The sequence below is a fragment of the Phocoena phocoena genome, chromosome 6 (genome assembly GCF_963924675.1).
Source record: "Phocoena phocoena chromosome 6, mPhoPho1.1, whole genome shotgun sequence".
Lineage (NCBI taxonomy): Eukaryota > Metazoa > Chordata > Mammalia > Artiodactyla > Phocoenidae > Phocoena > Phocoena phocoena.
Window position 1 is genome coordinate 52,024,412 of NC_089224.1, and position 26,744 is coordinate 52,051,155.

At 35.2% G+C, this 26,744-nt stretch overlaps 1 protein-coding gene across 9 annotated transcripts in view; it reads left to right on the forward strand.

Annotated features, from left to right (window-relative positions):
• NFIB (nuclear factor I B) overlaps positions 1-26,744 on the forward strand; it is a 433,275-nt gene that overhangs the window by 362,123 nt on the left and 44,408 nt on the right. For all 9 annotated transcript variants that reach the window (XM_065878874.1, XM_065878875.1, XM_065878878.1 and 6 more), the window contains exons 4-6: positions 5,740-5,808; positions 11,766-11,886; positions 15,490-15,608. In XM_065878874.1, coding sequence (XP_065734946.1) covers positions 5,740-5,808; positions 11,766-11,886; positions 15,490-15,608 — 309 coding nt within the window. The remainder of the gene's footprint in view (positions 1-5,739; positions 5,809-11,765; positions 11,887-15,489; positions 15,609-26,744) is intronic.

Sequence of the window (26,744 nt, forward strand, 5' to 3'; positions counted from 1 at the left end):
TGGTGACATGGAAACGCTCATGATGTGCCTGAGGGAGTATAAATTGGCAAAAACCTTTATGGAAAGCAGCTTGACAGTTTTTACCAAGAGCTTTAAAAGAGTTTATGTCCTTTGACCCGCTAATTCCACTTCTGGGAACTCCAACCTAAGGAAATCCTAAGAATTGCTGACAAAAATTTGTGTCCTACGATGTTAATGGCAGTGCTGTTTATAATATTTTTTAAACTGGGAAATAACCTAAAATGCCAAACAATGGGAGAATGGTCAAATAAAGTATGATACAGCCATGCAGTATAATATGGTGCAGGCATTAAAATCATGCTTTTGGAAAAGTATTTAATCTAGAGGGAAAGATACAATGTTACTTAGAAAAAGGCAGGATACGCATTTATTTAAATTTTAATCTCAATTTTATAAAAATCCATATTTATGTATATTATATATATGTAGGAAAAGTTTAATGGACTCAAAGGAAATACTTAAAAACATAAATAATATATTAATATACTACTATCAGAGTGTGTTAAAGTCAGAAAAATTCTGACTCTACCAGGTCATTTCAATCACCATCAGGGATTTACATTTCATGTTGAAGGACAAACTTAATTGTAAATTTATACTAAAATGTTAGCTATAGGCTGAGATTCAGTCTCTGTGCAGAGAATTGTTATCTTTACTGTGATTAGTGTATCTATTTTATAATCACAGTTTCCATCCTTAACCATGGACAGTTCAGATCAGTTGAGAAACTGAAGAGAGTCCTGTCTTATAACACCCCTACCAGAAAAATCACCAATGGGTTAGTTTTGGTAGCTGAAGTTTTATGAAGATTGGCAAAGAGCTAGTATGAAATAATCTTATCTTCTCCCCCTTTACATCTATAAACAAAACAATTTAGGCATCTTTTACACTCAGTTGAAGGAAGTGAACAATTGGAATCCTAGGGCTGGAGCATGCCTGTGAGATACCCAGTGTTCTCTTCTTTCTCCAAATTGAGCAATGCAAGAAAACTAACAGGAAAACAGCCGTGTAAAAAAGTGGAATCTGAGAGTTGCAGTGGGCTTCTGAAGTGCTCTTATCCAACTTCCTACCCAAAGTGAGAATTCTTAAATCCAGTGGAGGGGTCTTTACATCCACTGGGAAACCCCTATATTTGTAGACACAGGTTTCCTCATTCTGTAAAATGGTAACAACTTGAGGATAATTGTGGGCATGATGTGCATTCATGCTTTCTAAGATCTTAGTGCAGTAGCTTGGCATGTGTTGGTTATTATTACCTTTGCAAGGTCTCACATTCCTTTCTAGGACTTTTCTTATTGGATGACAAATCTGTTTACTGAGCCAAAAAAACAGTTCCTGGAACTATGCAGAATAAGTCGAATCCACCATCTACATTAACAGTCCTTCAAATACTTGAAGACAGCTTTCATGAATTTAATAACAGCTTTCTGTGTTTTTTTTTAATTTCAAGAATAGAACACAGTAGACCATAAAAATGAGCCATTATCAGTCTTCCTTTGGATTTTCTGTGTAAATGTTGTTTAACATTTAAATGGTGCTGATTATAATTTGAGATATTAACAGTTAGATATGCCATTGCATCCCTCTGTTATTGTTTGTAAAGGAGGTTAAACACTATATTAACTTCTGAGTAGTGATTTATTGTTGCTTTTGTTAGAGAAAAATAAAAACAGTAAAATAATATAATTTGATACTGCCTTTGAGAATTTTCAGTTTGCAGAGGTCTTTATTTCCTACTCAATTTTATTTTTTAAAAAGCATACATGTAGTGTAAATACAGCATCACATAAATGCTAAGTTGTTCTTTGCTTCCTGGTGTAAGCTGTTGTGTAATATTGCTCGGTAACCATTAAGCAGCTGCTCTGTCTCAGAGATGCTCATATTTCCTTTGGTAGATGAAGGGAATTTACTGTATGAATGTCTCCAAATTGCTTTAAGATCTTTGACCTCTGTGTCAGCTATTTAGATTCACAGTGGTCTATGTAACACATGAAAACCATGTTTTTAGAAGGCCCCAGAAGCCTGGAGGTTACACATGGGGTTGTGTTAACAGCAAGCACCTGCATTTTGCTGAGTGTTACCCTCTGTATTGTATAGCAGGGCTTCTGACCCCCTGCATGATCCTCTCCAGTTATTTTGCCAGAGTCCTTAAGTACTCTCTCGTATGCTTGTGAGCAAGGACTATTAGCTGGCCAAGTACCGTGTCATCCACTGTTTCTTTTCTTTAGCCCGCCTCATCTTGGGTAATGTCTGTCCATTGTAAAGGCTGTGCTGCGTGCAAAGATGCATGAAGGGGGCAGCCATCTGCTTCAGGTGCTTCTCCCAGGCTACCCAGCCGCCTGATTGCCACCCACCCCCCTCCTATAAGGTCATTGTCACCACTTAGCCTTGGGAGCCCTCCTTTTACTGAAGTCTCGCTGTGCTCCACGCAGGAGTGGAGCCCAGTGGGACCTATGGTGTTGCATTTTGGCTAGTGGGTGCCAAAGCAGTTCTGACATATTTTCAGTGTCTTTCATAGTTTTAGTAAAATCTTTCAGTTTTCCTTGTAGATCCAAATTCCTTAGAACTTGGGGGAATTGGGGGTAGGGAGTGGAGAAGCACCCTCAACATTCTGAGTTGCCTTCCCTTTTCAATGAGATGGTCATTGTATTTGTCTGTGTGTGACTGCCTTGCTGTCTTCCTGCTGGTAGGATTACCTTGAGGTGGCTCTTCCCTCCCTTAGGATTCGGCTCGTGACAGGACCACACATCACTCCATCTTAATGGGCATGACTTAGAAGCAAATGGAGTCCTAACTACTCATTGGAGTGATAAGGAAATGAACTTCAGATAATATCCATGTATTGAACTGTTATTAAGTATTACACATGGTATAATTTATATAAATGAAATGTTCACTATTCATCCACTCATTCATCGATTTATAAATATTTGTGAACTATTTGAACCCCTCTAGTCCCTTGGTAGTTATTTTGTACTACATGCCTAAAGTTGTACATTAATTACACAACAAAGTCAGAGAGATAATCTGACTGTAATCATTATGCTTTCCCATTTTGCCCAAAAGCTTAAATAAACTCCTCGGCAAACAAGTTCCAGAAAATAACAAGGGTCAGTAGAGTTATCCTTCGATCTTAAGCTATCTTTATCTTCATTGTTATAAAATTATTAAGGTGTTCATTTGTGACCATGTTTCGAAAAGCTGAACTTTACATTTGTTTTGCAAGCGTTTCGTAGTTACTGTAATGTGGGCGATGAGTTAGTTGTTAAGGGAGATATAGAGATGAACAAAACCCAGTCACTCCCCCAAATGAGAAGAAACACAAGGCTTGAAAACAGTTATCTTGGTAAACTTGAATGTGCAAAGTGATATAAAGTAAGAACAAACTAGGTGCTATGTGAATACAGAAGAAAGAGATTATTTCTAGGTGGCACAGGAGTTGGGAGGGGAGGGTGGAAAAGCAGATTATGGAGCAGATGGTGGTTGAGCTGGACATTGAAGGCTGCGAGGTGAGCCTGTGGAAAGAGGGCCCTTCTGATCAGAGGCAGCTACGTTAGAAAGATATGAGGGCAGGCCTTTACAGAGTACGGTTGGGGAAGGACAAATAATCTTGTCTGATTGGTTAAGCACACAGGCTGTAGTCGTGATAAATAAGTTCTCTGTATTTAATGTATTTGTCATATATAAAATGTTATGTTTACCACATGTAAAATAAAGTATAATCTATTATGCTTAAAACAACAAAAGCAATAGAAATCTTTGTATACAATGATAACCTATCAAAATTAAAAGCATAAGAGATGTTTATGTAACACATGTCTCCAGCCACACAAAGGGAGTCAATGTCCTTTTTATGTCTCAGTGGCTTTTAGCACTTTGTACAATGTTGTCTACCTGGAAATTTCTCAATAATCACTGAAATGAATTCAACCTGGTGAAAAATTAATTGCTGAAGAAGGAGGCGTTTCTTAAAATAGAGCTGCATCAAGTGGGGACACTTTGTTATTATCCTCTTAAAAATGTATATCTTTTTCAGAGCAGTGACTTAACATGAGACCTGAGTTTTATCACCAACTGAGATCTCATAATTTCTTCTCATTCTTTTGCTATTTCTAAAGAAGGTAGATATAAAACAGTGTTCAGACATACGTAGCGCCCCTGTTTATTCACAGCAGTGAGGCATATATGCTAATTGAATGACTTTCTGTCTTTTCATGCTGTGTATGGTTAAAAAGTGGGCTGGTAGCTTTCTTTCTGGTAAAATTTCTAAATGATGATTTACAAATAACTTGAGAGTGTCTGGAATTCAGTGTGCATATTTCGGTGTATGGGTGCTTGCTGACTCCATAGGCCAATCCTAACTTATTGGTAACATTTACTCAGCGCCTACTCTGGGTTTTATATTTTTATCTCACTTATTATTTGTAACAACGATGTAAGGTAGGTAATTTTATTATCTCTAATATATAAATGAGGAATCTGAAGTACAAAGAGTCTGAATCTTCCAGGACTATTATTATTATTAATTTAGAGTTATTAATTATTATGATTAATCATTCCAGGATGCCACACTGGCAAACCGTAGTGAGGAGTCAAACCCCAGCTCTTTGACTTGAGTGAGCCATGTTGCTAAAACACCCAGACCTCTCTCATCCCTGCCCCGAATCTAATCTCTTGGTCAGCCCTGAAGCTTTGTGTAACATCCAATCAAATTGCCGGTTCTTGGAATTTAGAGTTTTTTCCTGGAAGCATTTTAATTCTGAGGATTTTCACACCCTTATTCTCTCCCTGGGGCAGTAGAGAGTAGCCATATCCCTCCTACCTAAGGTGTTCCCTCCCTCCTTACCCTCACTACACTTCCTTCTTCTGGATGAGAACCTGGGGATAGGACTGGTATCCCCATCTGCAGTCCTGGAAAGAGTTAGACCAGCTAGCAAGCATGTCTGACTTACTCAGGCTCCTGACTCGTGGCCCACGGCTACTGTGGGCCCTGGACCTGGAGGTCACGGAAGGGTCAGGAGGCATTCCTGGAGGTCTGGCTTCACCACATTCGCCAGCAAAAGGATCCAGTTCTTGACATGAAGGGAGTCCCAGGGAGTGGCAGCAAGGGTGAGAAAGCAGTGAAATCATGTGAGGTATATTAATGGTGCACAGAAATAGGTCTGTGTAAAGTATTTGCTGTATGTACGGGTTCCGCTTTTGTGTGATCCATGACGGGAACAAGGGTGGGAGTGCTGGTAAGAGCAACTCACTTTTTCATCGGGGAAGGATTTGTGAAAGAACAGTGGTTTCAAGAGATCTTTGGAGTAATTCCAACAAAGTGCTGATTGTGGCTGTGGTTTTCCTTTTTCTTTCTTTCTTTTTTTTTTTTTTTTTTAATGGATGGACTTTAGTCTACCAGGTGCTACCGATCTGAGGGCCTCTGAACCTTCATTCCCTATGCGTGGGCAGTGGCAAATAAAACCATACCAATTGCCCTGTACAATTGGAAAGTTAAAAACTTTTCCTGAGAGATTATTTAGCTTCTAAAGGTTAAACGTTTGTTTAAACGGACCCAGTTTGCATTTTACAAGAGTTTTGCTCTTACAGTGCTTCGTTGTAAGCATACTTGGGTTTTGTTCTAACCTTTGGTTTAAAACACTTGAACAAATTCTAGTGTTTAATCATTTATTTGCTTCCTGCTTATGTTGATCTCTTTCATCTTGATGTTTATTTCAGGATACCTTGAGGATAGTTTTGTAAAATCTGGAGTCTTCAATGTATCGGAACTTGTGAGGGTATCCAGAAGTAAGTAAACTCTTTTCTTATTATTTAACTATACAGTATGATTTAAAATATTTTATATTTGAACCTTAAATACAGTATGAAGAGAACTGTGTATTAGGAGAATTTGAGTTTTTAAATCTCTGACCTTTTGATGAAATCAGAAGTGAACATATTTTGTCTGGTTTTCTAAAATATTTGCATTTAAATCAACACTTTCTGTAGTACAAAAACAATTTGCGGTTTGTTCTGCTTGCTGTGTTATCGGTATTCGTTTAATTCACTGTTCGCTCTGTGACCATAGATGGTCATTTATATCAAAGGAAGTGTGATTAATTAAATGTACTCAGTGTTGTTATGATAACCCACATAAGTTTCCTGTAGATAAGTGCTTTTTCATTTTGCTAACATTTTGGTGAGGGCTTGGAGATGTACAGGATATACACAGTAACATGCAGAGTGTAGAGGGATGCAGAAATTAACTTTGCAGATTGTAGCTGGATATAGATAGAAAGCATTGTTATCCAAAACAATGTCCAATTGTTTTCATTGGCCACCTCACCTGAGACACCATTCTTGGCAGGCTGGATGAGAATTTTCTCGAGTAAATTCACCTGGCCAGCTAACTAAGCAAGGGGGAAGTTTCCTTGATCAACTCTTTTAGTTATTACTGGTGTGTGCAAATATATGTAAGATGCAGTTCTTATCTCATTGATTATGCGGAAGGGGGTGACTCATTTCTACTTGTTCTCTTCTCTGATTTAGCTTATTTATGTAACTTTGCAGGGTGTATTTTCACCTGACATTTTGATAGAGAGTGTCACAGTTTGGAATGATTTATTCAGATGATGTAGGGGCACTCTGGAGCCTGTTTAAGTTGTGTTTTTCATTTGGGTCAAACTCAGAGGTCATGAACAAGAATTATGATGATCCAAAAAGAACAAACAAGAATGAGTTACTAAGGGTAAGTATAGGTAGTGCTTTAGCATGGCGTTGAGTGAAATAATCTCCAAGGTAGTAGGTGACTTTGTCTTTGAACTGTAGTTTCTCAAATAGTTCAGATTTCTGAAGTGGCTAGTGCAAACAGCCTGTATTTCAGAGAGTTCTGTACATGAGCATTTAAGACTTTAGTAGCATCCTTTCTGACGTAATTCTGCAGTGGATAAATGTATGCCCCAAAGACTTCTGCCCTGGGTCTGTTGACTTGGGGGCAGTGTAGGAGACCAAATTAATATCCTGTATGCCTGTACCTATAGGGTTCATATTTGCTGGGCAAGAGGATTCTGACGGTCTACTTCATTCACCAAGGCGATGAGCCTTGTTTGTTTTTCCTGATCAATATGTGTTGTGCAAAGGCCTCTGATATTTGAACTTTTTTTAATTTGGAAAGGAACATGCCTGACTTACTTACTCCTACTTTATGGCATCATATAAGGAAGGGGGTATTTAAAGATGTGTGTGTGTGTGTGTGTGTGTTCCCCATACTGCTCTTTAGCAGAGAGGCTATGCTGCTACAGTTATGAGACATTATGAAATTATTTGTTTAAATTTGTACTTTTCTCAGTTTTATGATATATTTTCACCCTTCTTATGAGAAGGACAGTAGAGTCGTCTGTCAGAAAATATTGCTAGTTCCTCATTATAGGTAACATTATGCTAGATGCTGTAGGAGAGCCACATGAGAACTTTTAAAAGCCCAGATTGATATTTTGAGAAATCTTAATTTGAAACATAAAAATAGATTTAAAAATACCTTTTTAGGGACTTTCCTGGTGGTCCAGTGGTGGAGAATTCACCTTCCAAAGCGGGAGGTGCAGGTTCGATCCCTGGTTTGGGAGCTAAGATCCCACATGCCTTGTGGCCAAAAAACCAGAACATAAAACAGAAGAAATATTGTAACAAATTCAATAAAGACTTTAAAAATGGTCCACATCAAAAAAATCTTAAAAAAAAAACCTTTCTATAATAGTTCAGAAATGAGGCAAATTTAACATATACCATTCATTCTTTCTTGATTCATGTTGTCATCTCCTAGAGGTTTTTAAGTTATCTGTTATAACAAACATTACTAATTTGTAATTAGTAGATTAATTATCTGTATTCATTCATTAGTTACTTTATTCAGCAAACATGTATTTTCTACTGCATATGTAAATAGGTGTCTCTGAAATGCTTGAGAAGTTATTCTCCGAAGTGTTTTAATATATCCACATTATAATCTTATTTACACAATTGAACTTCATTGTTTATGAAATAAGGGTTTGCTAAGTAAACATCAACTTCAGCACAACCCTTAAGCTGTATATCACAAATTCTGACTTCTTAAGGGTTTACGGTATGTTAATGGTTTCTGTCCTCTGGGGTTTTACTCTCATATGACCCTCTAATGTGCATGTTGACCTTAGCTAATGAAGCTATTCAGTTTTAGGATAGTGATGTTTCTGGTGAATGATATTATCACCATCTTAAAAGTTGATTTAGGATCAGCTTTTGGAGTGAGGAGAACAATAAGAGAGATTAAGGGTTGGCCTCTAACCCTTGGAGTCCGAGGTTCTTCTGAGCTTGGTTTCTAAGAGGGTATTGGCAGCCTCTTAAACATGATTTGCAGCCTTTGGGCCCCTTGCTGCTCTCTGGGAGAGGTGCTAACACTGGTCTTTGCATCTGATGTAAGTTTTTCCAGAGGCTTTTAAACAGGCACATCTGCCTGGGACTTGCTGTTCTCATGCACTTTGTCATTAGATAAATTTTGTGCCTGTGTGCTGTTTTAGAATCTGGCCATGTTCGCTATTAATCTACTTTAATTTCCGTAATCTCCCATTTAGTGTAAAAATGCACACTAAATTTTACAGTGCTCGTGTGTAAATCCGTAGACAAGGTGTTTTTGTTCTTGTTTCGCTTAAGCCATGACTAAAGCTTGATTTTCCATCTTGTACCCCACCCCCGCAGTTTTATTGAGATTTAGTTGACATGTAGCACTGTATAATTTTAAGGTGTGTAGCATAATGACTTGACTGACGTATGTTGTGAAATGCTGCAGTAAGTTTAGTCAACATCCATCATCTCATACAGATACGAAAAAGAGAGAAAACGTTATTTCCTTGTGTTGAGAACTCTTAGGATCTACTCTCTTAACAGCTTTCCTGTATATCCTACAGCAGTGTTCATTGTAGTCCTCATGTTGTACATTACATCCCCAATACCTATTTATTTTATAACTAGAAGTTTGTACATTTTGACCACCTTCCTCCAATTCTCCCTCCCCCCCACAACACCAACCTCTGGTAACCTTTTCTTTGAGTTTGGCCTTTTGTTTGTTTGTTTGTTTAGATTCCACTACTGCCTTCTTGATACTTTGAAAGAATCCTTCTGGAACAAAACTTAGAAAAGAACAAAATTTCCAAAGATTTTTAATTATCATTTTCCTATAAATTATACCTAGTATGCATACGGTCAAGCAATCTGTGTTGACTATCTAGCCATATGTTTATTAAATAGAAACTACAAATCTTTGCCTAAATATTGCATGAGCTTAATAAATTGCAAATAGTTGATATAAGATATAACCTGTAAGTTTCCCGTTGGTAACTCAGTTCTTTGAATTGTATCCATCACTGCTGTTGGAAGCCAAACAGATTGCTTACATTCACTGAGCCCCTCAAATGCCTTCCTGCACATACTCTGCTTTCCAATGTCACATAGAACATGGTTCTAATAATAAACTTTAAAGCATGTGGTTACTGTGGGATTTCTTACCTTGCATTTTTTTTTAACCTCTGGTGTACCTCAAGCCACAACAAGCAGCTACATTTTAACTGTCCAAAGAACTCGAGCCATTAGGCATAGTTGCACATTGGACACTAATATTTTCTGTGTAAAATGAGGCTAAAGCATATTATATGATATGAACAACCTAACAGAAGGCAGAAACTCCAGAGTGTTAGAGCTGAGACTAATCTCATATGTATTGATTAATTTTTAATGGAGAGAGATAATCGTTGTGTATTCCTTGATTGTTTCTCTACAAAGCATGCACCTGCTAATCATATTTTCTTTAAAAATACTTTGTTAGTCTCAGCCTGCCTGAGATATTGAAGTACGATTCAACTGATATGAACACATTTCAAATGTTTATTAAAAATTCTGAGTAAGAAAAATTCCTTGAAAATCGGCTGTCCCTTTACTCAACGTGTGGTTAGTTTGGAGAGAGGGGAAGGTTAAGTAGACTTTGTGTTCTTAGCGTGAATTTCAAGGGCTCCAGAGTTTTCCCGCCCCACATAGGATACACTTTCTCTCATTGGAGATCTTGAAGGCCTGATAAAAACAGGAGAAAAATAGAAACTATTCTTAAGCATTGTCCTTTGACACCAACCTGGCTGGCCTCCATCTTGTATGTCATCTCTGCCCATGACCTTGCTCCTGTAGTAATTGCTGTTTAGAGTAACCTCCCTTTACTACCTTGCTCATCTTCCAAAGCCCTGGGCCAGCTGTGACTTTTCCACAGACTTCTTGGACCATTCAAGCTTGTATCAGATTCTTCTTTCCTTGAAATCCTATAGCATTTATTGATCATGTCATTCATTTGGAAGTTTCATTATAAAACACATTATGCTTGTATCTCTGTGTTTTTCATGAGTATTTTGTTTACCCAACCTGTTGCCCAGTATGTCTTATTAAAGCACAGGAACTATCTTAGACTGTTTTGTGTCCCTTGCAGCACCTGCCAGTAATGGGCACAATATCTTATTGAATGAACAAACCTTCAGCAAATAGGTTCATTTGTACCAGTTCACCAGCTTTGCGTGGGTTTTTGAACTGTTTCATCTTTGCTGACCACTCTAGGTTGCCAGGGAAGAATTTCAGGGAAGAAAGCGAGGAAAGAAGGGAATTCACATTTGTTGAATATCCATTACACACTAGGCATGATGCTGGACTTTTATCACTCCTTACCTCATTTCATCCTCAAAATAATCATATGTGATAGGTTATTCTAATTTTCATTTTACAGTTCAGGAAACGGAGGCACATAGCTAATAAGTGGCAGAGGGAGTTAAAACTAAAAGGCTGTCTATCTCCCAAGATCCTACTCATTCTAACACAACATGCTGTCTGACAGATTTATTCAAGATGTCTAGAAACCAATTTTAAAAATTTGAAAAGATGTAATCCATTGTACAGCAACCAATATTACATTAAAATTTTCAGTTCTTAATACAGCAACAAACTTAAAAAGACTTCTTGATTTATAAAATAATACCTTAAAGTATAAAACTCCATGAGTATATTTTAAATGACTTATGAAATTGGGCATACAAACTTTTTTAAAAACAAAACATAGCTGTTGAGTAAAACTGTACTCACCATTCATATATGAAACCTGAATATGTATTTTGGAAAAAGAATCTTGACTTTTATTTCATATTTGTCAATTTTACTTATATACCTGTCCTAATACAAGAATTATTTTTATATCAAATAATTATAAATATGATTTCTAATGCATTCTAACATAAATGTTAACATTATTATAAAATAATAATCGCCTCTTGTGGAACTATTCTAATTCGATTTATTTAACAATAATTTGGTTTTTGAGATCTGACTTAGTACAGAGTGCCTTGCTTGGTGCTGAGCAATAGGCAACATATATTGTTCCCTGTGGCGCATCTAGAGACTAGTGAGGTGACAGGTGTAGTGACGACTAACACAAAGGACTGAGTGAAGAAGCTTGGGCAGTGGGAGTGGGAGAAGGGGTAACCAGCGATGATAGCGTGCCTCAAGTTTCCACACTTGAACATTGGCATCGTGAGGATGTTTGCAAGTCTTAACCGGTGAAAGGCTGGTTATTAGATTCTTAAGGTAAAGAGAGTTCCCCTCGTCCTTGCCCAGAGGCATGGAAAATATTAGATTATTACATTTGAATAGAGATGACAACAGTAAATGGCATTCCCAATGTTTGTTGGTGTTGTTGTTTCATTCCTCAGCACCCATAACCCAGGGAACTGGAGTCAACTTCCCAATTGGAGAAATCCCAAGCCAACCATACTATCATGACATGAACTCGGGGGTCAATCTTCAGAGGTCGCTGTCTTCTCCACCAAGCAGGTAACTGAAAGAGGAGCTGCTTTTGTTCTCAGTCTATATGCACATAGGTAAATAAGTAGACATGCAGATAGATAGGTACGCAGGTAAAGAGAAGGGGGAAATAAAGCAGAGTTCAAGATTTTTGCTGATTTTACACAAAGTTTTAATCTTTCCTGGTTAAATTTATTTTGAAATTTGAAAGTTAAATTGTTGTTCAAAGCATTTTAAAAAGGCTTTTTGGGGAGACAAGGGAACTATGAAAATGTATTAATATTTTTATCCCCTTACATGAAATATTATAACTCTATAAGTAATTCTTTTGGTGACTTTAAAAATGGTATTGCCGTAGCAAAGATCCCTGGTTTAGTATTGATTCATCCAACTTTTACCCTAATACCGTGTCCAAGCTGGGGATAATGAAACATGAAAAATAAAATGTGTCATTTACTTAACCTTAAAAGGCCTTATTCTAGGCAACAGGTTTGCCAAGTTCTTCAATTAGTTGATGTTCTTTGAATAATTTAGTTAACTCTCAGTTACCAGTGAAAGTATTACCTGCTCTGAGATTTGGCCTAACCAGCCTTTGTTGGGGAACAGCTACAGTGAGGTGACTTTGCCTTTTAGTTCTCTGCTGACATTCTCATATTTCTCTCTTGACCTTCTGATTGTAACTTTCAGTCCCACAGGAGTTTAAAAAGAGATCTCCTATTTAAATGAGGGAAAATTAACTTGGCAAGTTGTAGTACATGGGATTTCATATGTTCCCCTATTGTTGAATGATAGAAGAGGGCTGAGTGAACAAGACAAATATTATAGCTTTATTGGGTTTTTTTGAGTTGAATCTTCAATATAGGAAGAGCAATCTCATTTCCACAGCATTAAATATACCCACGATCAGACAGAAGATCATACGTGAGTTCCAGAGCAAAACATATATTTCACAGTATCAACTGTTAAAAAATTTAAAAATCTGGATAACTATATTCCTATGCTATTCTCAAAAACAAAAATTAATTGCATTTGAATTAATTGTGGGGCTATGCACATTTGTTTGTTTATTAACTAAGTTCAGTTTGATGTCATTTGTGGTCAAACTATATTTTCATATAGTTAGATTGCATAGCAAGATAATAGGGTTTATTATCATTAAAACTGTGATATGGTGAAGTGTTAAAAATGCTTTAGTTTTTCTAAATTTAAAATGCGAATAGTAATTTTTTATTTTGTCTGGTGGATTGGTATGCTGTCAACACAGATCTTTCCTCATGATCATTCAGTATCAGATAAAATTTCTCTATTATTTCCTTATGAAAGTCTTTTCTCCCTCATTTCAAGTTTTCCATACATATTTACCGCTGATTTACAGATGGGAGAATTAGATTAAAGGAGGCTTAAAAAATACATTCTAACTTTGGATACCCTACAGAGAAACTAAAGAAACTATTTACTCTCACTGTGGTTTAGCGTGGATAGAAATTGCCGTCTTCTGCATCATGTTAATACTCCGGGAGTTGTGAGTCAAATATTAATCACAAATGTATCTATGAATATACCCAGACGTGCACACGCTTCCAGGATTTGGAAACAGTGTAGTAGAAAGAGCACAGTCTCAGAAGTCAGAAGTCTTTACTTTGTGTCAGACTGCTTCCATTAACATGCCCTGGGCAATTGATTTTCTCCAAATTTGTCTTCCCACTTGTAAGAAAATGGAGGATTGGTTTATGTGTATGGCTTCTAAAGTGAATTACAACTCTGAAATCCTATGACATTAGGTTTATTATCACTGTATAAAGTTCATTCAGAAGATGTCGTTTTTAGTTTTTATTTCCATGGGTGTGAATAAGATTTTTTTTAATTTAAGGAAAAAATATCCATTTCTATACTCATCACTTACTCTTTAATAGGGTATTGGTGGAGATGTTTGAAAGCAGTATATCAAGCAATATGGCATGTGGCATAGAATAGCTTTTTAATCTCTGCTCTAAATATTCACTTTTCTTAGTAATTGAGATAAAACTATGTTTTCTTTATTAAAATATATTATAATACTTTGAAAGTTGTTTTGGTTTGAATTTGGCAATGGCCTATTTTTCTTGGTTGATCTTAAGAATAAAGGATCAATAACCTAAGTTTTTAGGGAAAAAAATCTAAAAACAATAAATGCTGGAAAGGGTGTGGCGAAAAGGGAACCCTCCTACACTGTTGGTGGGAATGTAAATTGATACAACCACTATGGAAAACAGTATGGAGGTTCCTTAAAAAACTACAAATAGAACTACCATATGACCCAGCAATCCCACTACTGGGCATATACCCTGAGAAAACCATAATTGAAAAAGAGACATGCACCACAATGTTCACTGCAGCACTATTTACAATAGCCAGGACATGGAAGCAATCTAAGTGTCCATCAACAGATGAATGGATAAAGAAGATGTGGCACATATATACAATGGAATATTACTCAGCCATAAAAAGAAACGAAATTGAGTTATTTGTAGTGAGGTGGACAGACCTAGAGTCTGTCATACAGAGTGAAGTAAGTCGGAAAGAGAAAAGCAAATACATGTGCTAACACATATATATGGAATCTAAAGAAAAAATAAAATGGTTCTGATGAACCTAGTTGCAGGGCAGGAATAAAGATGCAGACAGAGAATGGACTTGAGGACACGGGGTGGGAGAGGGAAGCTGGGGCGAAGTGAGAGTAGCATTGATGTATATGCACTATCGAATGTAAAATAGTTAGCTAGTGGGAAGCAGCAGCATGATCTCCCTCTGCTTCGTGATGACCTAGAGAGGTGGGATAGGGAGGATGGGAGGGAGGCTCACGAGGGAGGGGATATGGGGACATGTGTATGCATATGGCTGATTCACTTTGTTTTACAACAGAAACTAACACAGTATTGTGAAGCAATTATACTCCAATAAAGATCTATTTTAAAAAAAGGATATATGAAATAGTTTATAATCAGTAAAGTACTATAAAATTTTTAATATTATTAAATATAGGGTTGCTACTAATAATTACTATTTTATAAGTGTCTTCTAAATGCCAGCCACTAAATGCATGAGCTTTACATTTAATAACTCATTTAATCCTCTCAACCACTCCCCTTTTTATTATTTCCATTTTACAGATGATTAAACTGAGTTTAGGAAGGTTAAGGAGTTAACTTATCTTTGAATTGACGTGAAGGGATTACATTTTTAATGGCAAGTGCCGTACGAATGAACGTTGTTCATATTGATAATAATTATGAGTCAGGTACAATCGATAACAATTTTTAAATTAGTATACCTATCACATTAAGAATTCACTTTTTAGTACTGAAAATAGTGTTCTACTACTGGAAATATATTTCAACATGTAAATATAATAAACACATTTGTTAGACAGGTACAGTTCTGATATATTATAGTAAATGATACATACAACTAGAAATGTCTGCTACTCCTATTGATGTCTTAAATACTCACCATTATTTCAAAATGGTTCTGAGATACTGTTACTTGTGTTTGTGGAAATTTCCACAGTAAGAATATTCTCAGATTATGTATTTTCAGATGCTACACATCTTTCTGGAAATCCCATTAACATTCACTCTTGTCATATTTTAACAGCAAAAGACCCAAAACTATATCCATAGATGAAAATATGGAACCAAGTCCTACAGGAGACTTTTATCCCTCTCCGAATTCACCAGCTGCTGGAAGTCGAACATGGCATGAAAGAGATCAAGGTGAGTAATAAGGCGTTGCCTCTAGGAACAGTAGAGTAAAATGTCAGCTCCTTTCACAAATTTCATTTAGTCAAAATTTCATAATTGAATCAATATGGATTATATTTTTTTCATGAAATGATTGCAATAAAATTATTTTTAAGGTCATGTACTAGTCAAATCTTGTTAAAGTGAAGTTACAAAATTCCCATATTTTTATGTGTTTATTAAACTTCTTTTTTAGACAAAATGATCTTTTAGAACCCTCAATGTGTGTGTGACTGATGACGACCAGGCTACATTAGTTGGCTGGATTGTAGCAGAAGCACAAGTTCTGATTCAGTCAAATCAGTCCGCTCCTCTTAATGGGGTATTTTAAGGAGGAGCCAGGCTTTAAGCGGTTCACAGGTACTAGTTACTGAAAGTTCCCATTTAAAGGAAGCCATACTTCCTTTTGGAAGTAGGTACAACATAAACAATAAATAAGTGTAATGTAAGACACTTGGTGTCTGAGTCAATCTAGTTATTCTATCTAGATAAAACTATAACCCAGTTCTAGGGCAACTCTAGGGAAAAATATAACTTTAAGAAATAGGTATTTTTTGGCTCTCTGAATTCATACTTTGCTCTTTTTCATTCTTAAAATCTATTGGATTAAATATACTTCATCCGACATACTCATGCCTTTTTGCCACAGAAGGAGATTATTAAACATGGAAACAAAGATTAGCTAACAATTTTTGTTGGTATGTATGCAAATATGACATATCAGCAGCACAAAATGTATTTGAAAATTCTTTTAGATAAAATTCTCCATTTTATTAAAAATGTAAAAAAAAAAAAAAAATAGAGCTCATTCTCAATGTTTTTTAGCCCATGACTTGGGCGTGTGTCTCTGAGGCTTGAGGAGCTGCATGTCCAGTAATCTCAGGAGACCAAATAGCTCTGAAGCTTAGCAGTTAAAGCCAAAGTTCAGGACTCCTTTTCTGCTGCTCCATGTTTTCCTACCGAGTGCCATAGCATTTAAAGAAGGGTGAAACATCTTCATGGAGGAATTGGCATTGAGTCAGGTGGGTCTCCTTTAGCATGCTGAGATTTTTAACTAGTAAAGAAGGGGACAGCGTGGGCACAGACAAAAGCACAGGCAAGCATTGAGGTGGGGAAGTAAATTTCTGAATGGCCATGTATGAGCCCTGTGGTGGGAGGCTGTGTGTGTGGATGGAAATAAAGGGAGATCGTTTTAAGGAAGGATTTGAAAATCAGCTGGAGAGTTTGGGCTCTGAGATCTCACTCCACCTCCCAAATCTATTCTTTAGACAGAACCATCTTTTAAAACATAATAATGTCATATCACTCCCCTACTTCAGTCACGTCCTGCTTCTCTTAGGAGAAGCTCAGAATTCCTTCTTATGATCCACGGACCTTTTTCTTGTCCTCTGGCCTCTTGACCACTGCTCCATTCTCAGCAGGGGCCGTCTGCTTCCTTCTTGCACTTGAGCCTACTGCTTTGTTTAGATTTGGAAATGCAATACCGAAGACCTTCATATAAGCCATGCCCTCTGGAGGGCTCCTCTTCTGTCTCTTCGTCTGGCAAATTCTTGGTCAGTTTTCAGGTCCCAGCCTAAATTGAGGAATTTCAATCTAAATCAGGTCTTTACCTCTTGACATCTTGTATTGTTCCTTCATTGTGCTTATAATATAGTTCCTTCATTGTGCTTATAAAATAGTTCCATATTTGTTTATGGGGTTAATTGTCTAAATCTGTCTATACTATGAGGGCAGGGAATTTATCTGTTTGGCTACTGTGTAACCAGCGCCTGGGAACCATGCACAACACTTAGTGCTTAGTAGGGGCAAATAAATATTTGTTGGCTACATGAAACATTGATAGGCAGAACACCAGTTTCATTAGCAAAGGCAGGAAATAACAGGGACTTAACCAGACTTGCAGAAGTAAGAATAAAAACAAAACCCTCAACCCTTTATATTTTATTGCTTGTTTTACTGACATTGTCAGCTTTTTCTAAACAAAGCCATATTTTCCTCATCAGAAAATTGTTCTGGAAAAGATTCTAATGGTAATAACATTAACATTGTGAATGTGTGGCAATGGATGTGTTGTGCCGAAGTGTAGGTGTTCTTTATTATAGAGAGTGTCACTCTGTAAGAATTGATTCCTCTCTCAGCCTACTGAATAAAGCCAATCTCAAATCGTATTATAAAACATTTTTGAAAAGTAGAAGGGAAACTGTCATTCTTTCTTTTTGTAAAATTGTTGTATTGTCTTGGTGATTTTCTTTTGTCAAGATGACTGTAATTATTGGAGAAGTCTGTAAAGGAATATTAAGAGTAAGAAAGAATGATCCATTTTCATGTGTGCTTAGAAAAAATAGTCTGTCACTTGAATTCTGAAGACTGAAGATTTTGTAACGTGCACAGTAAGCCCTTGTGGGAAGAAGACTTCAACTACAATGAAAACATGAGGGCAGGACAGTACTATCTTTATAAATTTGCTAAGCCAAATGCAGTCCTTCTGTTTGATGAAAATTGCTTTCTTTAAGCTTGCAAAGTAAAATGCCCTGGTTGTTCTTGTCCATCTTCAAATGTTCTTTAGACATACTTGCCTGTCATGAAGGGAGTTTTCTAAAGGGCATATTGAGTACCACTCGGTACTGTAATAGCTTTAGTACGTGTCTAAAAATCCCTGTGCTAATTGTATGCAATAACTACTTACTGGTTGCTTAAAATATATTTGTGCTTATAATTGGCAGAAATGTTTAAAATTCACTGTTAATTATTTCCTGGGTCTGCCTTAGTTATTTGTGTTAACTTTGCATTAACATCTACTTTTACCATAACCCTTAACAAAACTGAGTGAAATATGCGAATCAAAAATAACAAAATTATGGAGAGTATGTGGCATCCCACCTTCCCTCATAATCTGAACCACAAACCTAAACCTTTGAGATTTATTCCAACTGGCAAAAATAAAGAATATAGTGTAACTAAATGATTATACTCATTTCATTTAAAAAATTAGGCAACATTTTAATACAAAATCTAGATTCATGCAGTGACAAATATTCCTGTATTTTAATAATTTAATGAAAAAGTGTTTTTATTTTAGCATACTATAGACATAATTATATCTTTATGGCTTTTCAAAGCACAAAAAAGTTACAATTTCCTAGACATAAAAGAGTTATAATTTTAATTTTGTAGAATATAGACATGAACATTTTCAAACTGAACACTGCTTAATAGGGTTAAACATTTCATAGGAATCTTTATAATTTGCTTAAATTTCTTCTGATAAATAGTGATAGAAATTAAATTTGTTAGAATCTACATTACATAATGTTTATGTTTTAACTTTATATTCTTTGATACATAAAGGAGGAAAAAGAAAACTGGGCCAGTAACAAAGGGATATACAGCAGCTGTTACATTCTTTCCTAGATTCTAGAATATTTTTTTCTTGCTTAGTCTCTTTTATGAATTCCCTAGTCTTAAACCTCATGACTGGTTCTACCTCTATTGAAAACTTTGTTTTTTGGATACTGCTTTCCATCATTTTAATGGTTAAATTAATGGAACCAGGATAGCTTATCAATTTGCATGTTGAAAATTTCTTTTATTATTCTAATACGTACCCCACAAAATATTCCATCTGAGAGCTTGTCTACCTTAAATTTTTTCCCACCTGAGCCAGTTCACAGACTAAATTCCTCATTGATACAATTCTCTTGAAATCATTACAGTAGTCCTTTGTAACTTCTGATGTAAGAGGAAAAATAAAGGCAGGTCTTGGTTTATCCTCTAATTTAAGTTACTTTCTTGGGACTAAAGCTTGTAGTATTTTTGTGGCTGGAAATTTAACAGACTAGTAATTGGTATGCTTGAATATTTGAAACAATTCTTTGTTAGTATCACTTTGTCTCTGCCATTCTAATAGTCCCCGAGCCATCTAAGCCTCAATATAAAACTCCTAAAATGCTATTTAATAGACGTTTAGTGATACGGTAAATATATTTGCAATATACAGCTGGGCTTTCTAAATGGAAAATTTAACAGCTTCTTAGTCTAATGAGTATTTAAACAACTTGTAATCTTAGATAAAATGTAAATTCAGAAAGACTTTTAATGCAGTAAAATTTTATTAGTTCCTACACATGTAGAATTGCGATAATTGAACTAAATTAACATTTATCAAATGCCTATTATTTGCCAGGACTTTTTCTAGGCATTGGGCACATAAATATGAATAAATTAAATTTCTAGCCCTTGACCTGCTGAACAGAAATATAAATTTTTATTATTTATGAAAAAAGTTTCTTCACAGAAAATAATGTAAATCAGGTTATGAGGGGACTGTCTCCATGCCCAACTTACTTTTAAGCATCATGAGAAATAAATCTATACACAAAAATCAATAAATTGGTATGTTAGCAAAAACTAGCAGTACTTAGAGGTGTATTAGAATGTAATTACAATTTTAAGAGTAGTTTAAAAATTTATACTGGACTCTCAAATAGGCAATATTTAGGCATCGCATTCTGGTTGCTATAGGTACCAGAAAAAAGCACTATTTAAAAAAATTTACAGTTCTGTCATACAAATAAGTCTTCAGCTAGTTTTTCTGAAGTTTTAATATATTTCCAAGCCCTAGAGATTTATTTGTGATAAATTTGCAAATGTTCTCATTAGTAATAGAGTCTTATATGTTGTGCTCAATTTTAATTTGAACTTTATAGAGTTCTGTAAGGATATGGTATTAAATAAATAATGAATTAAGCCAAAGGGCTCAAGGGAACACTGGGGGCTAAAGAGTAATAATGCCAGCTTAGTGTCATGCATTTAATCAAGTATAGGAAATAAATAACAGTCAGTAGAGTGTGGTGACACTGATAGAACCGGAATCAGAGACCAGCCTTTCGTAAGTTAAAAAATGCTAGATACAAGAGCATTCAACCAAGTTTGGAAATTTTTATTTAAACAAAAATTTAAACTTTTTTATTCATAAATGAGTTTGTAGAATATTTAATATACTACTGTGTGCTGTGAATGTGAATATCCATGAGTGGATATTGACTGAATATGTATTAAGTTTGCGACTTCAGAACCTTTTTCCCCCCCATCTAAGAAATCTATAGGGAGATTTAATCCTACATTCAGACTTTGGAAAGCAGTGCTCTATCCCAAACTACAGTCTGACAAATGATAAACTCTCAAGGTTTTTCTAGCTGTAGAATTTGGATGAATGAGCAGCTTTCACAAATAGTTGAGTAACTACTGACATTAAATGAAGTCCTAGAAAATGGCAAGAAAACAGCTTGGTAATCTCCTGGAAGAATGTTTAAGCTCCCTTTGGGGACCAGATAGAACACCAGCAATTCCTTACATTCCTAGAGTCTGTATCACAAGGATTAAATATCAAATGTTCAAATATCAAATTTTGAACCAGACAGAATCAAAGATACAAGCGCTTTTGATGGATACATGTGAAGAGATGGCTTGAATTTAATGTTTAAGTACAATTAAGTTTTTTTGTTTAGCTTATTATTAAAAAATATATCAAAAATCAAGTACTTACAGTTCTTACAGAACTTGCACTGACTCTCCATATATTATGTTATCGGAGGCAAACTCTGGGGATGCCTTCATCGTAGTGTATTTCGTTCTCTTCGGCTACACTGCTGTATTTGAAAAATCACATTATGAACATCTTTCAAACAGAAAGGAAGACAATACATTGTTGGTGAAGGCTTTCATCAGAATTCCTTACCTTGCCTACTAATTAACAGATGTTTGTGCTCTTTTCATGTGTTCTAATCAGGAAGAGCATTTTGGATGGGACGCAACCTGTGTACATGGCTAGAAAGGACAATACTACTTACTAGGGGAAAGTGATACTCATATTTCTGTCCTCTGGAGGCTTAATGATTTGAAAATACAGCATTTTGTAGAAAAACCATCGTGGATAATTAGTTTGAAAAAAATAACAACTTGCTGTGTGACACTGGCTCTCTAGATTGGCAGAACACAGTCTAAATTAGGAAAGTGGAAAATCCATGGGAGACAGTGTGCTTCGTTATCATAGTGTACCATGAAAAGTTTCTTAGAGTGGTAAAAGGTTTTATTTCAAATCCATTTACACATTAATTTCCTATTTAAGTTTATTTTGAAGTAATTTGGAAAGCCAGTTTCTTTTGAGTTATTATACCACCAATATCATATACAATAAGAAGTTGATTTTTCAGGGATAGAACACAGATTATTAGAAGCCTTAGGGGAGACATAGTTCAAGCTCCTTATCTAACAGATAAGCAATCTAAGTATCAGAGAGGCTGTCTCATCCATAGTGTCCAGATAATTACGAGCAGAGCCTAGGTCTTCTTTTTCAAAGCCTGATGTATATATTTTTTTGTATTTTTCTGTTATCCTGCAACCCACCTAGGGAAGCAATATATAAACTTATCTACATAGGGAGAAATGGACTAGGAGAATTTGAACACTGCTTAACAAGTCCTGGCAGGGGGACAGTTCTAGGGAGCTTCATGGAAGATTCTGTTAGACCTTGTCGAACTAGAATAAGTGTAGAGGTGAATTTATGAGTTTTCAGGTCTGGAAGAATTGTCAAAACAAAATTTTAAGATGGTAAAATGTGTATCTTCTTTTTAAAAAAATCGACCTCTTAATATTTGTGCCATGATTAAGTTTTTGAACTAAAAAAAAGGGAGACATGAGTGCTTTTGATGGATAAATGTGGAGAAGAGCTGGTTTGGATGGAATGTTTAAGCACGATATGTAAAGTTTTAAAAAGCTTTTTGTTATAGAGAATGTCAAAAATAGAAAGAATCATAAAGTGAACTTCCATGTACCATTTTTTAGCTTTAACTGTTATCAATATTTTGCCCATCTTGTTTCATTCAATATCTTCCAGTTTTTTAAGTATTTTAAAGTAAATCCCAGATACTGTGTCATTTTACTTATAAATACTTAAGTTTCTAATAGACAATGATTATCATTTTTAGTACAACTCAATACCATTATTAATTTAACAAATATAACAATAATTCCTTAATATATACTGTATAACCCATGTGCAAATTCCCCAGAATATCGTATAGGTTGTTTTGTTTAAATGAAGGTCCCAAACAGATCCAATAACATATTTGTATTTTCAACTTGTCTTTAACCTATAATAGTTCTATTAACTATTTTTATATTTACTCACTTTTGTATATCATTTATTTGTTGAATAAACCACATAAATTTAAATCTTTTTGTTCAACAAATACATTTAAATTGAGGAAAACCAGACCCTCCTTCCATTTGTGGCTACCATCTATTGAGCACTTACTCCCTTTCAGGATTGAGCTAAGACTTTACATATATTTTTCTTTTCAATCCTATTTAAAAACAAACAAACATTTTACAGCTCATTAAGCTCATCACTACAGTGGTTAAGAAATTTGACATAGATACACAGATAAGTAGCATTGATAGAATGGGAGCCCTTGTCTCTTCCACTCCAGAATCCACGCTCATTATTACTGTATATACTGCCTTCCAAAGAAGTCATTGTCATGCTGTGTTCATGGTTTTGCAAACTAGTTACAAAACCTCTATGACAGTTTTTTTTTTCCTAACGCATATGAAACTTTGCTACAAATAAATACATATAATAGCAGAAGGGTTCACAGACTCCAGGAATTCATGAGTGCAGTTCTTGGGCTGGACTCAGGTTAAGAATCTCTTTTCCTTTTGATAATAAGATGTTAATAAATAATCCTAAAGTCTAGAATGTCTTTAGTTGGGGTGTGTGATATACATTCAGTTTAAATTGAGCTATGTGTGTCAAAATATAAAAATTATATATTTATTGCTGTATATATTTTTTTCTTTTCTATTCTAATTTTTTGCCATATGCCTAGAGCACTATAATGGTGATCAGGAAACTATCAATATAAATAGTGGTATGGCCTTAGAACACTTAATGTCAGTAAACTGAGTTTTCTCATCTGTGAGATAAAGTTGGATAGTAAGGTTCCTTTGTGTTCTAATGTTCTGGATTTTAAATTAATTGAAGTCAGAGTATTTATAGATCTTTAATACTTGAGTCTTTGAGCTTTCATTAACATGAATCTTTTTGAAGACTCTGAACATTTTCCATTTCCTAAATTATTTTTTAGATGTTTATGTTAAATGCTCTTGTTGAATAACTTGATAATTGGCTGTTTAGGTGCTTGGAGGCATCTTATGTTTTGCCTTGTACCTGAGGAATGTGCAGTTCTTACAAATACAAGCCCTGTCCTGCACCATTCTGGTACAACAGATGATTGAGAGAGATTGAGTTATTATAACAGAACATTGTTATGGGATCTGTGTCTCCTACTTTGAAAATAAATGACTCAGCCAGACGGCAACATTTATATTTTCTCTAAATGACTAGGGATACAGCAATAGGAGACCATTATCCTGTGACAATATTCTGTCTCATTGACATTATCTCACAAACGTAATTGGTCCATTACCAAATAGAGGTTTTGTTACTGATCAATTTCACGTGATTTCTAAAACCATTAAGATAATAAATATGCCATCATAGTAATTTCATTGACAGGATGTTCTTTTTTTCTTCATTTACATTTGTTAAAGGAGAAATATAGATTTAGACTGAACTTAAAAACTACAAGTTATACCAGTTTTGACTACTTTTCCATTAAAAGAAACGGAATATCGTGCAGAGTAATCGTATTTGCATTGAGCTGCCAAAGTGACGACCTTAAGATTTTTTCATGATTTTTGTTGTCTGCTACACTAAACCACATCAAATCATAATTGTCCCTAAGCAATTAGTTTACTACCTAAGTTTAATGATTTTATTTGAAATAAGTTCCAGATCATTTCCAGGACTTTCCTGGAAATCCACTAAAGTAACACATCAGTAAAATCAACCCTAACCATTACCAGCATGTATAATAACAGCATTAGTAACAACCTAAACCTTGAGATGTCTTGTAGCATAAATGTTGCTAAATGCATGGCTTTTCCCCAAATGTTCTCTAAAAAGTCATCTGTAATCTTGTTAAATTAGAACTCTTCCAGTATCTTTCTGACTTTTACAGCTAAGGTTACGGTATTGATTTTATTTTATAGTCCATGGCTCTCAGATGCTTAACACTAATAAGCCTCTATAGCCAAGAGGTTCTCCCCAGAGGCATGGCGAATAGCAGCTATTTACCTATGCCAATATTTAATCAGCATCTAAAATATACTCCACATCTTGCATAATTGTTTGGTGCTTTTCCTCCTTTCAAATTAGATTTTCTGACATTACTCAAGATACTTTATCATCGTCTGTCTGTTGAAATGAAATTGCTTAATGGACAAAAGTATTTTGAAGTGTTTTTTAAAAATAAGTTTTCATTTATTCAGTATTCACTCTTTTAGCATCGCTCTTCATTATTCAAGGCTTTTTTTTTTTTTTTTTTTTTTATGTCTCAGGGAGGTGTTCGTGAGCTTCAAAGGGGTTTGAGCTTTAACTTGGTATTGGGTGTTGGTGTAGCCCGGAGACTTTTTTTTTTTAAATAGAGCTGTGATAAACAGAGACTTGTAGAAACATGCTACTTACAGGCTTGGGTTGGAATATACTATATGGAGAGACTTAAATTATCACAAAAGGTTTCACATTGCTCAAGGATGTAGTAATATGCTTGTGTAGTTAAGATTAAATAACTCAAAGATTAAAGTAAGAATTTTCATATATTTAACACGAAGACTACCATATTTTCTGTTTTCTCCTTTGAAAAAGAACTGATTTCCTTAAAAGAAAAAAAGATTGAGAAATCTGATTGAAGATGATATCTTATCCCTTCTTAATGTAGCTTGCCGATTTTCCGAAGTTATTTTAGAGTGTGATAAATATATATATATGGAGATACTTTCTTAACATGGCAGCTAATTATTTTTTGAATCATCTGGCATCATCATCAAACTACTGTAGTGGGATTAAGTCCATATGTCTTGTCATACCATTCAGAGCTTTTTGTTAACTTGGAGCGTGTAGGAAGGACTTATTCACATTTGCCACAGAATCATAAAATTTTACATCTAGAAGAGCCCTTAGAAACAGATATTCAGATATTTCTTTTCAATTGTATTCTCAAAAATATTGTTTTGCCTTTAGCCAACTAAATTGCAAACGTTACATTAAAGCGTTTCATTTTACATTTTTGTAGCATCCAGTATCTAAGACCAGTGAGGCATTTCCTTCTTAAAGCATAATGTCTGGCACAGTATCAAGATCCTGTGTTGTCCACCCATCACTGGGAACTATTTATAATATTCTATGGACCTACAGGCAGTATTTTTTTCTCCAAATATATATTTTACCATTTTTTATCATAACAGTAAAAATTATTTGTGGGGGACTTGAAAAACAAATTGTCAAATATAAACAAGAAAATTCCAGTCACCTGTAATTCTATCACATGGAGATAACTCACGTTAATATTTGGATATATTATATGCCAGTCTATTTTCTATATATTTTTTTCTATGCATATTCTATGTCAAGTAAAATTTTTGCCCTAAATTGGGCTTATACAGTATATGCTATTTTGTAAATTCTTTTGTTTGTTTTTTTTTTGGTCTTTCATTTATAATATAATAGCATGTTACCATGTCATTCAATTTCCACTTTGTAATCATGCATGGTATGCCACCCTTTGGCTATACTATACAGTTTTGAAGGTCTGCTTTACTTGTGGATGTTTAGATAGTTTCCAAGTTTTTGTATGGTTAATAAAGATACAGTGAACATCGTTGCATACAAATCTTTGTACTTAAATCTGATCATTTTGTTCCTGTCTAGTTCTATTCATTGTCCCCGGTACCTGGTATATTGTCTGGCACTAAGTCACCAAATACATAGATGCTCAACGAAATTTTGTTAAAGGAATAAATACATTCCTACTGTAGATTTCCTGAGTTAAATATTATGTCCATCTCTAAGGCTTTTGATAAATATTGGCACAAAATCTGGAAAGGTCTTATCAATTTATATTCTCACTAGCAGTGCCTGAGTGGTTTGTTTAACTCCACCATCATATCCATACTACTTAGACACAGCACATGGCTCTATAAGCAATT